General features: G+C 42.3%; 2 protein-coding genes and 1 long non-coding RNA gene across 4 annotated transcripts in view; 1 reads left to right on the forward strand and 2 right to left on the reverse strand.

Annotated features, from left to right (window-relative positions):
- LOC148890802 (SRSF protein kinase 3-like) overlaps positions 1 to 8971 on the reverse strand; it is a 23317-nt gene extending 14346 nt beyond the window's left edge. For both annotated transcript variants that reach the window (XR_016116569.1, XM_089009371.1), the window contains exons 1-7: positions 8861 to 8971; positions 7898 to 8134; positions 7709 to 7817; positions 3745 to 3832; positions 3586 to 3673; positions 3416 to 3522; positions 1213 to 1378 (exon numbers count right to left, since the gene is read on the reverse strand). Coding sequence is in view for 1 of the 2 variants with exons in the window: in XM_089009371.1 (XP_088865497.1) it covers positions 1213 to 1378; positions 3416 to 3522; positions 3586 to 3673; positions 3745 to 3832; positions 7709 to 7817; positions 7898 to 8117 (778 nt within the window). In the remaining variant the exon portion in view is untranslated. The remainder of the gene's footprint in view (positions 1 to 1212; positions 1379 to 3415; positions 3523 to 3585; positions 3674 to 3744; positions 3833 to 7708; positions 7818 to 7897; positions 8135 to 8860) is intronic.
- LOC148890803 (uncharacterized) overlaps positions 8954 to 16582 on the forward strand; it is a 12036-nt gene continuing 4407 nt past the window's right edge. The window contains exon 1 of the long non-coding RNA XR_016116570.1: positions 8954 to 9093. This is a non-coding gene — a long non-coding RNA (uncharacterized LOC148890803). The remainder of the gene's footprint in view (positions 9094 to 16582) is intronic.
- Positions 10281 to 16582, reverse strand: part of ccdc120b (coiled-coil domain containing 120b) — a 26792-nt gene continuing 20490 nt past the window's right edge. Inside the window, 2 exon segments of the mRNA XM_089009369.1 lie at positions 10281 to 13394; positions 16499 to 16580. Coding sequence (XP_088865495.1) covers positions 13298 to 13394; positions 16499 to 16580 — 179 coding nt within the window. The 3' untranslated portion in view covers positions 10281 to 13297.

Below are 16582 nucleotides of genomic sequence, written 5' to 3' on the forward strand. Positions count from 1 at the left end.
TGCTTTCCTCTTCAGAACTATTTGAATCATATTCATAACTGGATGTGTAACAAGAAAGCATATTCTCCGAATCTGAAGCCATTGTTTTGATTCACTAGCAATGCAAGACGTCTTGGCGTGACGTCACGAACTGGAGGCGGGACTTTTGAAAATACCCAATTTGCAGCTCAATTTTTTGCAGATTTTGGACACTTTAAGTCATGTTTTGCATTTGACTAAAAATATCATACTGCGTGTTTTGGGTATTTTAGATGCTATAAAACTTTTTCTGGTGTCAGTTAAAAAAACAAAAAAGTGACGTCGGTTGTCCTTTAAAACGTAAAATATAGCAATATGCGGTGGAATCTTTGTAAAATGCACTCAGTAGAACTCATATGGACGAACTGGTCTGGAGGTGTCAGTTGTCCTTTAAGAGATTGGAATAAATATTGCTGTCCACCCCCTACCCCAGGGGTCTCAAACTCAATTTACCCGAGGGCCGCTGGAGGCAGAGTCTGGGTGAGGCTGGGCCGCATCAGGATTTTCACAAGAAAAGCACAGATAAAACATTCCAATGATCTCAAAATCTTTATTTTTAACACACAAAAAATGAATTAAATGAATAAATGGAAAGATGAATAAAAAATAAATTAACCAGTAATAAATAAATGAAATAATTATAATGATCATAAGGCAGATAGAGACGACTGAAAAAAATCAAAGGAAACTAATTATTTTAATAAAGTTTAAAATGTCTGTATTCACCTTTAACTTAGTGAACATAAATAAAATATTGAACATGAACTATCCTAAACATGGCTTCTCTTGCCTACGTCTTGCTGCTAGAGACCTGGCAGCGCTTCTTTTCACAAAGCCTCCATTTGGAACACAGGAGGGGCATCTTGCACATCAAAAGAGAATGGGTCGGCAAAAATTTGAAATGTGGCTTTGTGCGTCTTGAAGTCTGCAAATCTATGATTAAATTCCCTCAGTAGCTCCAAAATGGTGGTTTGTTCCATGGTTTGTTCAGCGGTTTGTTCAGCTCCACACACAAGTTTCATTCATATCAATCATGCAGGCCGCACTAACATTAATCTTTCATGTCAAGGCAGGCCGCAAAATATTATTTCGGGGCCGCAGTTGGCCCGCGGGCCGCGAGTTTGAGACGCCTGCCCTCCCCCCTCCCAGCCCCGCCCTGGTGGCAGTTCCATTTTTGAAAGCATAGTCACTAACTTGGATGGTCGGTGAACGTGGCAGACTCCGGCGGTTGCCACACTTTGGTGTCGGTGGCCAGTTTGCGAACGTAAACGTCGTCCACCCGCAGGAGGATATTCTCGGGCTTGATGTCGGTGTGGATGATCTTGCACTTTGTGTGTAAGTATTCCAAACCCCGCAGAACCTACGGACCGGAGAGTCAAGTCTTAGATTTATTGTTTTTAGTTAGCATACATTTACTTATATTACATTGATTATGCTTGCAATGAAGAATGCTTCTTATAATAAAAATGTTCATACATGCAATCACACGTTCACCTTTCTTCTTCGTCTTTCATGTTCCCACTTAATCATTAAACTAAGTCTACATTCAATGTTGGTGTGAAGTTATTAATGTGTGCTGTGAAGATGTTCCAACTCAGGAAGGACTGAAGGAGAGAAGTGAAGATGAATGTCCTCTTGGAAACCAAATAATCTTCATTTGGATGCCAGAGTGACCCAGCTGAAAACTTGATTAGAATAAAAGAATTTCCTGCTTACGAGAAACCATCTACCAAGACCAGTCACTGATGTTAATAAAAGGGAAGTGGTAGGAAGATTGTTTAGAATAGGTGAGAACGATGTACTCTGTCTTATCTATTCTCCTTGCAAGTAAAAAATTAACAATACAGCCATATTTTACGTTTTTAAACTCGCGCTGAATATTTATGAAGTCTTGTTTTCGAGTTGATGCCGATGCCAGAAGTGACGTGGCTGAGGGAACGCCCCTGACAGAGGAAGTGACACAAAATGCATTTTGGGTACTTTGTTTCGTCTGAAAATCATCTCATTTGCCGTACCGCTTATTCCTCATTAGGGTCGCGGGGGTTGCTGGAGCCTATCTCAGCTGTCTTCGGGCACGAGGCGGGGGACACCCTGAATTGGTTACCAGCCAATCGTAGGGCACACGAAGACATACAACAGTCACTCTCACACTCACACCTAGGGACAATTTGGAGTGGTCAATCTGCCTGCCATTCATGTTTTTGGAGTGTGGGAGGAAAACGGAGGACCCGGAGAAAACCCACGCGGGTCCGGGGAGAACATGCAAACTCCACACAGGGAGGCCGGACCGGGGCGCGAACCGGCGGCCTCTGCACTGTGAAGCCGGTGTGCTAACCACTCGACTACCGGGCCGCCTGAAAACACCGTGTTGATTGTGAAATTAGAAGGACAACTACATAAATAACACGATGGTGAATATTTGTGTGGCAGCCAATTGCGGTAACACGCATAAAGAACGTGTAAGTTTACACAAATTCCCAGCGGACAAACCAGCCATTTCCAACAGACCAGAGCAGTATAGCGCCAGTGTAGCGCCAACCGAAGAGCGCAAATCCCCGCTTGGATAACCCCTGTCATGCTCTCAGCCTGACAATGGGTAGAAAGTTGCTTCCAGTGGTGAAAGAGAGCAATCGTCAAAATAGTGGAGCAAACCTATCGGAAAAACATTCACCTGCTGGAACTAGGAGCTAACCGGAGTTAGCGATGGATAACCGCTGTCATTTATAAGTAAGTTCGTATCTCTTCATCTTGAAAGTTTAAACAACTTTTTGCATGCACAACCATTAAACAATCTGTATTGATGTTGACATCTTGTAGCTTCTTTGCTATTCATGTCCTTATATGCCACAAATCACCGAAGTTGATGCTATATTGCTTATTCACGGAGCTTCATATGTGCTTCACATGTCGTGTCCTTCACCGGTTTCTTCGCTTTGCTTACACGGCTCAAATTGATACGGAAGGACTTCTTTAATCGATCGCATACACTTATGCTTTCCTCTTCAGAACTATTTGAATCATGTTCATAACTGGATGAGTAACAAGAAAGGATCTTTTTTCTGAATCTGAACTCTGTGAAGCCATTGTTTTGAATCTGGAGCAAGGCAGTTTGTGAAGGAGTATCCTGACAAGATGTCATGAACTGGGGGCGGGACTTTCTGAATCTCTCCAGTTTTGAGTTCATAGTGGCAGTTTTGGGATTTTTTTCATTTTTATTGATGTTTTGCGTTTTACTAAAAATATCAGCCTGCGTGTTTTGGGTATTGTAGATGCTATAAAACGTTTTTCTGATGTCAATTAGGAAACAAAAAATGGCGTTGGTTGTCCTTTAAACTCTTAACATCAAGTCTTGCAGAAATAGAGCACCAGCACATTTTGTAAATGTGGAGAAAGTCACCTGTCTGATGATGCTTTTGACACACGGGAGTGGAAGACCGGCATAGTTGGATTTGATGATCCACCTGAGGAGCTGGTGGCCCAGCACCTCCAGGACCATGCACACATCTGGGTGGCAATTAAGGACACAGTTCGAGTGCTTTTACGTATCGGGCCAGGGAGGTAGGATACGCTCTCCGTTCACTGCGGAGATCCGGAAGTCATCGATCAGATGCACGATGGTCTCACGATTCGGATCTCTGGGGTCTCTGTCCCTCACCTGACGGCCAAAATCATGCTAAACTTCATCAAACATCGACTCGAAGCAATATAGCGAGTGAGCTCACGGACACATTTCAGAAGTTTGATCTCATCCTTTGCCGTCTCCATAAACATCGGAGCACTCTTCACCACCTTGAGGGCAACAAAACGCCTTCTCCTGAAAAAAAAAGATTCAATGTGAGATTCGACACATTAATCATGCTCTGTTTCCTATCAGCGCGTGGCCAAAGCGCTCCCTCTTTCTGTAGGAACATGAAAAAATTGTTTCACTTCAGTGTCAACCTCTTGAATGATCCTTAGTGAGTGCGCAGATCATTCCGCAATATCTATCTGTTTCAGTTACTTCCGGGTTGAGTGAACCCTGGCGCATGCGGCTCCTGTTGCTCACCCACGTACGGTATTATTTTTAATGAATAAATAAAATAGGGGGCATATAATATATAATGTATGTTAAATAAAACACTTTTGACAGACCAAATAAATTTTTTGGACGAAATCAAATATTAGCTCTGTGGCTTCTATCTATCTAGCTAGCTAGCTAGCTAACTAACTAGCTAAGAATTAGTAAATAAGGTTTTAAGTTAAGTAAATATCATCTCTAGCTAGCTATCTATGAGCTAGCTAGCTAGTTAGCTTTCTGTCTATTTCAGTTACTTCTGGGTTGAGTTACTTCTGGGTTGAGTGAACGCTGACGCGTGTGGGTGCCGCTACTTCCCCACACAAAAACTTGTCCTGCGACTGTAAAGTGACCTTGAGAGTTTTGAACGGTGCTTATAAATGAAATGTATTATTATTATTATTATTATAAACAAATCCCTTGTGTGTTCTACATACTTGGCAATAAAGATAATTCTGATTCTGATTCTGAATATGAAGATATCCAGTGGCGAGCTATGCATTTGACACCAACTGTAACTAGGCCTTCAGTAGTACTGCGTCTGAATCAATCAAACCCTTAATAACTATTTGATGATGATACAACCTTTACTGCAGATTCAGCTGCAACTGCGAATCATGTAAAAAATGTGGTGTGATTGACTACAAGTCCACTCGGGTAGCGTTAGCTAGGTAATAAGGCCTGCGAGAAGGCCTTGGTGTCGGCAACTCCAAATCTGATTAGTTAAAGCAACCGTTTGATGGACACTTATTTGGTGCTACCGGTCCCGCAGAACTGATGGTGAAGGTGTACAGGTTGATTTCTGACCCCGGTAATCAATAATGGCTGAAATGTGATTGGTTAAAAGGTTTACAGTAAATACAAAAATAAATATCTGGAAGAAAGCACAGCAGGGGAAAGAAAAGCAATGAAAGGAAGCTGAAAGACAACTTGGATTTATTTCAGAAGAATTCATAGATAAAATATCTGAATCACATAAGTCTGTGATTCTGGTATTTTAAGGCCAGCAGAGAAGGCCTAACAGGCCCTGGTGCTCCACCACTGGTATACAGTGATACCTCGGTTTACGAACCCCTTGGCTTACGAACTTTTTGGTTTACGAACGTTACATTTATGAAAATTTTACCTTGACATACGAACTATTTTTCGGGATACACACGGAGCTGCCTCAATGAGTGATGTGTCGTTTGCGAACGAGCCCGTTCTTCTAACAAAATGGCAGCCGACTGATTTGTCCTCTATTCCCCACCCCCAGTCTTTGGTTAAAGCCACGTGATTGGTCAAGAACGCAGCAGTGAGGGGGATGGTTTGAACATTAAAGAGACAGGCAGACGACAGTGAGAGAATTTCAGCTTTGATAGTTCAAAGGCAGAGTGTAGACTGCAAGGTTAAAATATCCCATCAATCAGGCTCCACAAACAATCCGCACAAGCCATCTGTACACTTGATGCAAAAAGCTATCAACCCAGCTAAACAGAACACAATTGATGAAGAACTAGATACAATTATCACAGAGAAAGCACCTACAAGGGATCATTCCTCAAGATGGTGAATGAAGGTTACATTCCTCATCAAGTGTTTAATACCAATGAAACCGGCCACTCCATTCCATCAAGCCATCAACGACCATCACAAGGGTATAAATAAAACGACTTTATTAAACAGTACAGTTTATTTCTTTCATTATAATGCAATATCACATTTATTATATATAAAATAAGGTATCTTTTGTGTAGTTTTAAGGCTTCGAAAATTAGAAAGTAGAAAATTATGTTTTATGCGGACCGGGGAAGGGATTATTCTCATTTTAATGGTTTCCTATGGGAAATTAATTTTTGGGATACACACTTTTCGCCTGACACACTCTGTCTGGGAACCAATTAAGTTCGTAAAGCAAGGTGTCACTGTAATTACTTTTGTTTTTATATAGTCTGTAGTTTTTAGTGCCATATCTACATTTCGTCCATACATTGTGTCCATAATTTGTAAAATCACTTCAAATGACTTCTACTGAGCAGATTTTACAAAGATTCCACCTGTTGAGTGCGCGTGTGTAAATGTGTGTGTGAGGCAAAGACATGACTGGGGAAATTTCATGATTGATATCACCTGCGAAACGAGCTGCTCATGTGATACCCAGAAATTGTGAAGACTTTTGAAGAGCATGCGCAGAATAAAATGTTTGTCGAGTTCCCAGACCAATAATTGACACGGCTGTGCATCATTTTTCTCTCGTGAGTACTTTGAATCACTACGAAAAGTTACAATTTTGGTTACTGTTAAAACAATAGGACTGCTGCCAGAATGACTAGCGCAACACCACCGCATATAGCGATTTTTTATGTTTTAAGACTCGCGCGGAATATTCAGGACCGTCTTGTTTTCGAGTTGATGACGATCCCCACGTGACGTGAAGTTTGTGTCATGATCTGGTTGGCGACCAACGGGTGGCGCTGTCGGCCCCGCCTGCCTGCACAGGTGCTGGTCGTCCCGATCAGTGGCAGACTGCCACGTTCGGATTGGCGACCAACGGGTAGCGCTATCAGCCCTGCCTGCAGCCTCGCAGGCGCTGGTCGTTCCAATCAGTGGCAGTCAAAAGGACTCCCGGCACGACCATTCGGCGCCGGGTCAGTGTATGCAATTGTATGCATTGTGCTTTGTGTATGCATTGTATGCTGTGCATGTGTTTGTTTCATCTTGGCAGACTTTTACTCTTGGTTTTTCTTTTGACACTTTGTATTTTTCTGTTCAGATGATTTTAACGTGTTAGATTTTGACCCTGTTGACTTTAATTTAATAAAAAAAAATACAACCTGCTGCTCCCTCCTGCCTGCTTTTTGGGATCCACAACTGCCATCACCACCATGCAAACCGCGACAGTTTGGAACGCCCCTGACACACAATGCATTTTGCGGTACTTTGTTTGGTCTGAAAACTTCGTGTTGATCCGTGTTGATGGCGAAATTAAAAGGAAAATACATGAATAACCCGATGGTGAATCGTTGTGTGTTGCACCAAGACTACTATTTGATATTCGCTGACACAAATTCCCAGCAGACAAATCAGCCCATTTCCAATGGAGCTAGGGCGCCATCTTCTGCATTTTCTGGGTGCTACATTGCTGTGATTGACGGCTCGAATTGATATGGGAGGACTCCTTTAATCATGTGCAAACATGTATGCTTTCCTCTTCAGAACTATTTGAATCATATTCATAACTGGATGAGTAACAAGAAAGCATCTTCTCCGAATCTGAAGCCATTGTTTTGATTCTCGAGCAAGGCAAGATGTCTTGGCGTAACGTCACGAACTGGAGGCGGGGCTTTCTGAAAATCCCCAATTCACAGCTCAATTTGTTGCAATTTTAACACACTTTGTCATTTTTATTGGTGTTTTGCATTTGACTAAAATATCAGACTGTGTTTTGGGTAGTTTAGATGTATAAAACAGGGGTGTCCAAAGTCGGTCCTCGAGGGCCGTGAATCAGGTGCGTTGCTCCTGGGTGAGCTGGAAAACAGGCAGGACAGCGGCCCTTAAGGACCGACTTTGGACACCCCTGCTATAAAACGTTTTTCTGATGTCAGTTAGGAAACAAAAAAATGGTGTCGGTTGTCCTTTCAGGAAAGCCATACTCACACCATATCCCAGCAGAGCCAGACAGTGGAAAAGTGACCCCATCCCAGCTTTTTGACCACCTGGTATCGGTTCTCCAAAATCTCTCCGATTTCTACAGGATAATAACCGCCTGCAACACAACACGTCTTGTGAATCTGAGTCAAAGGTCCGGCCAAGATGGTCAAGGTTCGGCGTTGGCGTGCTTTTGACCTTTCCCATAATCTTCCGGGTTCTCTTGCTGGTCATCCAACCCCTCAGGGTCAGGTGGGGCAGGGTGTGCTTGGACTGGAGGGATGGCTAAGCGAATAGATTTGGGACTCGCAGGTGTGGACGAGGGCTCAGGTGCGGAAAAGTCGCTCGGTTGGGGACGCTGACCGGGGGAGTTGTCGGTGCCAAGGGCTGAGAGAGCGGCAGCGTAGGTTGAAGACATTTTTTAACGGGGGCCTGCTAAGTTCAGAGGACAGTGCCACTCGGTGAATGGTCAAATACAACATGGGTATATCAGCATTCTCAGCAAGTCATTGAAGTTACGATTTCTTTCTCCCTCTTTACGCTAAGCACACACTTCTTTGGGGTGAAGTAATTGTTTGTACATGCTTAAAGGCATTCATCACCTCTCTCTATCTGGGAGACAGACCTACCGAAGACCTGTCGGTTGTTCCGAGTCCTGGTCTGAACTTCTGGGCTTCCACAGGGATCACTTTTAGGGCCCCTAATGTTCTCTTTTTATTTGCTATAATTGCGGTAGAGGAAGCAAGGAATTTCCTTCCATTACTTTGCTGTTGCCTGTTACTGTACATTGATGTACCACAAAGATAATATCAAAAACTGAACAACCAAGGGAAACAGAAATGATGGTCTATGGTCCTAGTTGCCCGTTCTTGGATTCTTTCAGATCAGAACAATGAAATAATCTGAAGCGTGACATGTTTGAGAATGTTTTGTTACCGGCGGTAACTTGTTTGTGCCACTACTTGTATAGCCCTGTTTATAGTAACGTTTCTGTGGAGCCATTCGGTGAATGCTCATGTATATTTTTAGCCAGACGAATAGCAATTCATGGAATCGGCTGTTGAAAGTTTTGTCTGATTATTCTAACTTGATAACTGGCACCAATATCACATTCCTTCCGACTAAATGAAGTCAGCTACATTTGAGGAGGAACACACTTACCTGGTATCTGATAGATTCCCTTATAATACATCCGTCAAAAGGAATTTGCACGAGGTCAGCCGTACGCAGTTGCTTAGCTTCGTGTGCTCGGCCCCTGTCTCTGGTAGAACTGCCAACACTCAGTCCAGGAATAGCCAAGGCGCTTGACGTGCTTTGATGCTGTCTTCCTGCATGGCTGCTGCAACGCCTCACTGCACTCAGAACTCAGACATCGATACTGGACACAGCATGAGGTAGGACTGCAATCTAGTCAAAGTCAAAATGTCAAAGTCAGCTTTATTGTCAAACATGCTAATATGTATGACATACAGCAATATCACGGCACGCACACAAACAAACACCATCTTTTCAAAATTATGGTCACGATTTTAAATCATTGCGGGGGGGGGGGGGGGGGGGGGTTATATGAAGAGAACAAGTAGTGAATAAAACAATGTGAAAATGTGGCTGATATTTTAATGGTCAAGCCAACAGTAATGGAATAATGATGTTTGTTTGTTTTTAGCAATAAATATTATTTGGGTACGAGCATTAGATATGACACCGCTGGATACAGATATGAAAAAAGTAAGTGTGTTCTAACTTCGACTATCTCGTAATATAGTAATAATAATACATTTCATTTATAAGCGCCTTTCAAAACTCTCAATGACACTTAAAAGTCACAGTATAGCTTTTCTGCAGGTGAGCAGCGGCAGCCACATGCGCCTTCGTTCACTCAACCCGGAAGTAACATAAAGTTAAATAAACAAATAACTAAATACCATTTAATATGACAACACAAAGACACGGAGTCATTCAATGGATGACGAACTTCCAGTCTGCCTCCCGACGACACCCGAGCGAAGCCGCCATGCCCTCCCGGCGATAATTCCATCAAATTCCCCATCAACTGTTTTTGGGACTTCGACTTGAAATCGTCAATAACGTTTTATATAACATTTATTATGCAGGGTGTAACTGAGCGACATAAACGTATTATTATTTGTGAAAGGAACACGTGTTTCGTAGGTATGTACCCTCAATTTTAAACGCTTTTGTGTCACAAGGAAATGAGTTGTTTGTGCTTATACCGTCGCCCAGCCACAAGATGGCGCCGGTGCTAACAAAAATCAAATGTTTGCGTCGCTATCCGACTTTCGCAACAAACTGACGCTTTATTCGGAGATACTGGACTATACGTATAGTGATACTATATAGATTTTGTTGCCACGATTTTCTATAACGCCCCCGAATTTCAAATTTTATCATAGATTCAAGTGGATTTGGTTAACTACGGAATGCTCGTCAGTTACTCTGTCAACTGTCAGTAATATCGTGAGATTTGAGAAGGCTCAGGAAAAATGTCACTTCACTCACCCTCAAATGAAACATGGTACGTACTGTCCGGACACTAAAGTCAACATGAGATACGAAACTGTTGATTGCAACATGAAACTTTATTTTAGTAGAATGAATGCACAATTCCAGACAAACGAGTACATACAGTACAAGGAAGGCCTATTGAGCCTGATTTCATAGACCTGCTCATGAAGGGAGACGCAACCGTGGTATTTCAATATATTAAAAGAGAAAGAGAGACTCCATTATTAGCAAGTCACACTGCTGAATATTCTAACACATTAATTGCCACACCGACCGATGGGAACAAGCTACAGTAGATTGCGGCAAAGTCTTCAAGTTTATGAATATAAGATCGGTAAACTTTGATTTTGAGCTCAAGTCATTGCATTTCTTCTCAATTCTAAGAAAAATACATTTCGACTCCCAGTGCACAGACATTTGGTCTTTTCCCCCAAAAAAAGCATGTTCCAACATTAAATCCACAGGGTGCTACAGTTTCGACCAGAGTAGGAAATATTATCGATGTATAGTATCAAATAAAGAAATACATTCAAATGAGTCCAAAGATAGTACATACATGGCAACTAAGTAAATACGGCCAAAAATATGCTGGAAGTTCCATTTACATCAAATCAACTTTAGCGGACGCTCATAATTTGATGTTGTAGAACATTCAGAGACTTTATTACCAACTAAGAAATAGAAGTCATGTCATGGAATACAAAGTTTTTTTTTTGTCAAGCTGATGCAAAAAACGCAAAACAAAAAACAGTAGTTGAAATGCTAAAATCATTGCATATACAAATCAGCAGAGATACATTTTTGCACATTTTATGGCGTGAGACCGGCTCACAAAAGCAGCCATATTCTGTTCATGACAGCAGCCTCCCCAAAAAAGTTATTTACCGAAAATAGAATGAATTAAAAGTGGAAGTGAGGTTTGTAATATGCCGTTAGTTGTAAAAAAAATCATACTTGTTAGTAAAGGAATAAAACATCACCTGGAAAGTCCTCAACACAATACACACTATTTACAGACTCAAAGAGGCTGACGACAGTCGGCGCTACAGCCAGTCATCTGCGATGACAATAAATCAAAGGGAATTTAAGGCTTAAGATGTTAATAAAGTGCTCCCTCCGTACAACAGCCGCATCCTCTCGAGACTGATGGAAAAAAAACACCATCGCTTCTCATACGCTGAGAGCGCTACCTTGTGAAAACAAAGAAACATCGCAAACAAACGAAACATCACAAACAAAACACCCGAGATCAAGAACCTAAAATCTATGACATTGTTCCGAATGGCCCAACTTTTTTTGTGACATTGCGAGCCACTTCACTGGATTCCAAACAGAGTGGCTTAAACGCAAGCTGTACGGATCATTCAAAAGCACTTCAATGCCACCCACGCAACGTTTCATTTAAAGGACAACCGACACCTCCGGACAAGTTGCGTCCGTAATTTATAAAATGACTTCAAATGACTTCTACTGGGCACATTTTACAAAGATTCCACCACATATAGCAATATTTTACGTTTTAAGACTCAGACTGAATATTCAGGAAGTCTTGTTTTCGAGTTGATGACGGTGCCTCACGTGACGACACGGAGGGAACGCCCCTGACAGAGAAAGCGACACACGATGCATTTTTGGTATTTTTTTCTCTGAAAACACTGTGTTGGTCGCTAAATTAGAAGGAAAACTACATAAATAACGCATGACATGGAATGACTTCTTTAATCGATTGCAAACATTTATGCTTTCCTCTTCAGAACTATTTGAATCATATTCATAACTGGTTGAATAACAAGAATGCATCTTCTCCAAATTTGAACTCTCTGAAGCCATTGTTTTGAATCTGGAGCAAGGCAGTGTGTGACCAAAAGTAACGTCATGAACAAGGGGGCGGAACTTTCTGAATTTCCCCAGTTTTCGAGCTCATTTTTGTGGCAGTTTTGGGACACTTTAAGTCATTTTTAATTGGTGTTTTGGATTTGACTAAAAATATCCGCCTGCGTGTTTGGGGTATTTTAGAAGCTATAAAACGTTTTTCTGATGTCAGTTAGGAAACAAAAAAATGGTGTCGGTTGTCCTTTAAAACACAGATGTCAAAGTCAAGGAGCGGGGGCCAAATCTGGCCCGCCACATCATTTTATTCGGCCTACGAAAGCAAATCAAACTTGTTAAATTTCATGCTAATCTATTGAGCTAGCTAACGATCGAGCAAGCTAGCTAGCTAGCTCTATTTCTATTCAGCTGGCTGGCTCATCGCTTACTTCACAGGTGTCAATGTCAAGGCCCGGGGGCCAAATCTGGCCCACCACATCATTTTATTTGGCCCGCGAAAGCAAATAAAATTTGTGAAATTTCATGATGCTCGCTCAAGTCGCAACCAAAATTTCAAATTGTCCAATGTCAACCAATTTTTACGTCAAATTGGAAAACTAGTTATTCATGAATTTGTTTTGTGTTCTGTATGTAATATGTAGAGGAGATGAAACATTCTAATGGTTTGCCCAAATTCATAACGGCCCCAAGAAGAAACCGTAACTACAATGTGGCCCGCGGCACAAAATGACTTTGACACCCTTGGTTTAAAATGACGAGGCACTCCAATCTGCTACTCTGGTATACTTGAGTTCATGGCCCGTTTCGAATGGTTGTAAAATTAATTACAGATGGAGATTGAGGTCTTGTCATCTTCCACAAACACACATTTCACTCGCATGTAATCATGTTTGCAGAACACATGCGGTTATGAGCAATATATTATCTCTTTATTATAACTTTTTGATAGCTCTGAAGATACAAAATAGAGTTTTCAACTCGTACAAAAAGTATACGTGGGGAGATTTCTTATCTCTGAGGATATTGTGAAGGACTCTGGAGGTATATCTCGACAATATTCTCAGTAAACGCTCACCTGTGTCGAGAGCACTCGTGACAGTGACATCGGACTTGACTGACGAGGGTTTCACACCATACTGCTGAGGTTGCCATGTTTCATTTCCTTGTTCGAGTCAGGGAGGGGGTGTCAATGTTTTAGTACTTTGGATGAACAAAGTGGGTGGCGTGGAGGGTCTCCTTGCTTCAGACAAGGGTGCCTGGGTCTGCGTTGGGTTCCTTCGGGGCCCCTTCCGCTGTCTGCGGGTGAGGAGTCTCCTGATAAAGGGACAGCTCCATCGACCTGTTGGTCAAGTATCACACGTGAGAACTTTTCCTCAATCTACAGCAGTGGATCTTAACCTTGTTGGAGGTACCAAACCGACAGTTTCATATGTGCATTCACCGAACACCTCTTGATTGAAAAATAAAATGTGATTTTTTTTTCAAATTCAAGACATAGATGTTTTACGTTTTAAGACTCAGACTGAATATTCAGGAAGTCTTGTTTTCGAGTTGATGACGGTGCCTCACGTGACGACACGGAGGGAACGCCCCTGACAGAGAAAGCGACACACAATGCATTTTTGGTATTTTTTTCTCTGAAAACACTGTGTTGGTCGCTAAATTAGAAGGAAAACTACATAAATAACGCATGACATGGAATGACTTCTTTAATCGATTGCAAACATTTATGCTTTCCTCTTCAGAACTATTTGAATCATATTCATAACTGGTTGAATAACAAGAATGCATCTTCTCCAAATTTGAACTCTCTGAAGCCATTGTTTTGAATCTGGAGCAAGGCAGTGTGTGACCAAAAGTAACGTCATGAACAAGGGGGCGGAACTTTCTGAATTTCCCCAGTTTTCGAGCTCATTTTTGTGGCAGTTTTGGGACACTTTAAGTCATTTTTAATTGGTGTTTTGGATTTGACTAAAAATATCCGCCTGCGTGTTTGGGGTATTTTAGAAGCTATAAAACGTTTTTCTGATGTCAGTTAGGAAACAAAAAAATGGTGTCGGTTGTCCTTTAAAACACAGATGTCAAAGTCAAGGAGCGGGGGCCAAATCTGGCCCGCCACATCATTTTATTCGGCCTACGAAAGCAAATCAAACTTGTTAAATTTCATGCTAATCTATTGAGCTAGCTAACGATCGAGCAAGCTAGCTAGCTAGCTCTATTTCTATTCAGCTGGCTGGCTCATCGCTTACTTCACAGGTGTCAATGTCAAGGCCCGGGGGCCAAATCTGGCCCACCACATCATTTTATTTGGCCCGCGAAAGCAAATAAAATTTGTGAAATTTCATGATGCTCGCTCAAGTCGCAACCAAAATTTCAAATTGTCCAATGTCAACCAATTTTTACGTCAAATTGGAAAACTAGTTATTCATGAATTTGTTTTGTGTTCTGTATGTAATATGTAGAGGAGATGAAACATTCTAATGGTTTGCCCAAATTCATAACGGCCCCAAGAAGAAACCGTAACTACAATGTGGCCCGCGGCACAAAATGACTTGGACACCCTTGGTTTAAAATGACGAGGCACTCCAATCTGCTACTCTGGTATACTTGAGTTCATGGCCCGTTTCGAATGGTTGTAAAATTAATTACAGATGGAGATTGAGGTCTTGTCATCTTCCACAAACACACATTTCACTCGCATGTAATCATGTTTGCAGAACACACGCGGTTATGAGCAATATATTATCTCTTTATTATAACTTTTTGATAGCTCTGAAGATACAAAATAGAGTTTTCAACTCGTACAAAAAGTATACGTGGGGAGATTTCTTATCTCTGAGGATATTGTGAAGGACTCTGGAGGTATATCTCGACAATATTCTCAGTAAACGCTCACCTGTGTCGGGAGCACTCGTGACAGTGACATCGGACTTGACTGACGAGGGTTTCACACCATACTGCTGAGGTTGCCATGTTTCATTTCCTTGTTCGAGTCAGGGAGGGGGTGTCAATGTTTTAGTACTTTGGATGAACAAAGTGGGTGGCGTGGGGGGTCTCCTTGCTTCAGACAAGGGTGCCTGGGTCTGCGTTGGGTTCCTTCGAGGCCCCTTCCGCTGTCTGCGGGTGAGGAGTCTCCTGATAAAGGAACAGCTCCATCGACCTGTTGGTCAAGTATCACACGTGAGAACTTTTCCTCAATCTACAGCAGTGGATCTTAACCTTGTTGGAGGTACCAAACCTCGACAGTTTCATATGTGCATTCACCGAACACCTCTTGATTGAAAAATAAAATGTGATTTTTTTTTCAAATTCAAGACATAGATGTTAGGGTAATTCGCCATACAAACATCTCTAAACATCGCTCTGTAGTCTTTGTTTACATTTTGAACTTCCTCATACGTCATATCTTGCATTCCTTTACACGATGTCGCATTTTCATAACGTCACATCCCGTCGCGTCATTACTATGCGCCGCATAAATACTCCTGCAGCCCGTTCGTCTCTCTCTCTCTCTCCATGCTCGCTCCTCCTTCCACACCGCGATGCCCGTGCTCTCCCAATTAAATCAACTTTCTGTTCAAGACCTGGCTCCCTGATGATTTAACCATCGATCTCCATCTACACCCATCGAAGCAATGAACCAAGGGCGAACGATAAAAAATAACCCAACAATAGGTATGTTTTTGACTGCAACACAAAATGAGCCGTGCATGAACATCACCTTGTTCAAATAACAAAACCAACACAATGCATCAACTTTGCTAACAGGTACAAATCCAAGAGCAGGCATAGTGGCCTTTTCATCGAATCGAGCTCTCTTCACCTTGAATTCAGCAAGTGTTGTGTTCTTGTATTCCCTGTCTCCATGCAGCTTGAAGAAGTGTTCCTTTAGTTTTGTTGGTGCTAGACTAGAGTTGCTCAACTTGGCGTTGCAAATCATGCAGATAGGACGCTCACTCTCATCACGTTCCGTGATACATGCATGTTGTACATATTCATCCGACCACTTGCTTCTTTTGCCCGACATAGTTAGTATTGATAAAATATAAAAAGGACGTACTACAACGACAGTCACACGTTGGTTTACTGCAAGCTACTGGCTAGCCTGTTCATTCGCTGTGGATGGGGGAAGCAGCAGCAGTCTAGCTGGCCTCTCTTCTTCTCTCTCTGTATTCATTTTTCCCATTTGGTACGCTTCTGACTCTATACTGCCTCCACGATTTCCTGTGGTATTTCTCAGTTTCGTCTGGAGTTCTACCGATTGCTTAACGGACATAGCAACGGACGAAACGACCCCTGGGGCCGGACGAAATGTTCCTTTTCTGTAATTAATAGAAGTGTGTCGGCGGAGGCTCCGCCGAACCCCTGAGATCGACTCACCGAACCCCAAGGCTTTGATCGAACCCAGGTTAATAACCAGTGATCTACAGGAAGCGTACTGACCTGCCGTGCAGCGGGTGGCCGTGGAAGCTGATGGACTGGGACATTTGAGGCCTGCGAGGGTTTCCAGCTTCACCTTGAACGGCG

This window comes from Hippocampus bargibanti, linkage group LG12 (genome assembly GCF_051943395.1).
Source record: "Hippocampus bargibanti isolate YZ-2025 linkage group LG12, ASM5194339v1, whole genome shotgun sequence".
In the NCBI taxonomy this organism is placed as follows: Eukaryota; Metazoa; Chordata; class Actinopteri; order Syngnathiformes; family Syngnathidae; genus Hippocampus; species Hippocampus bargibanti.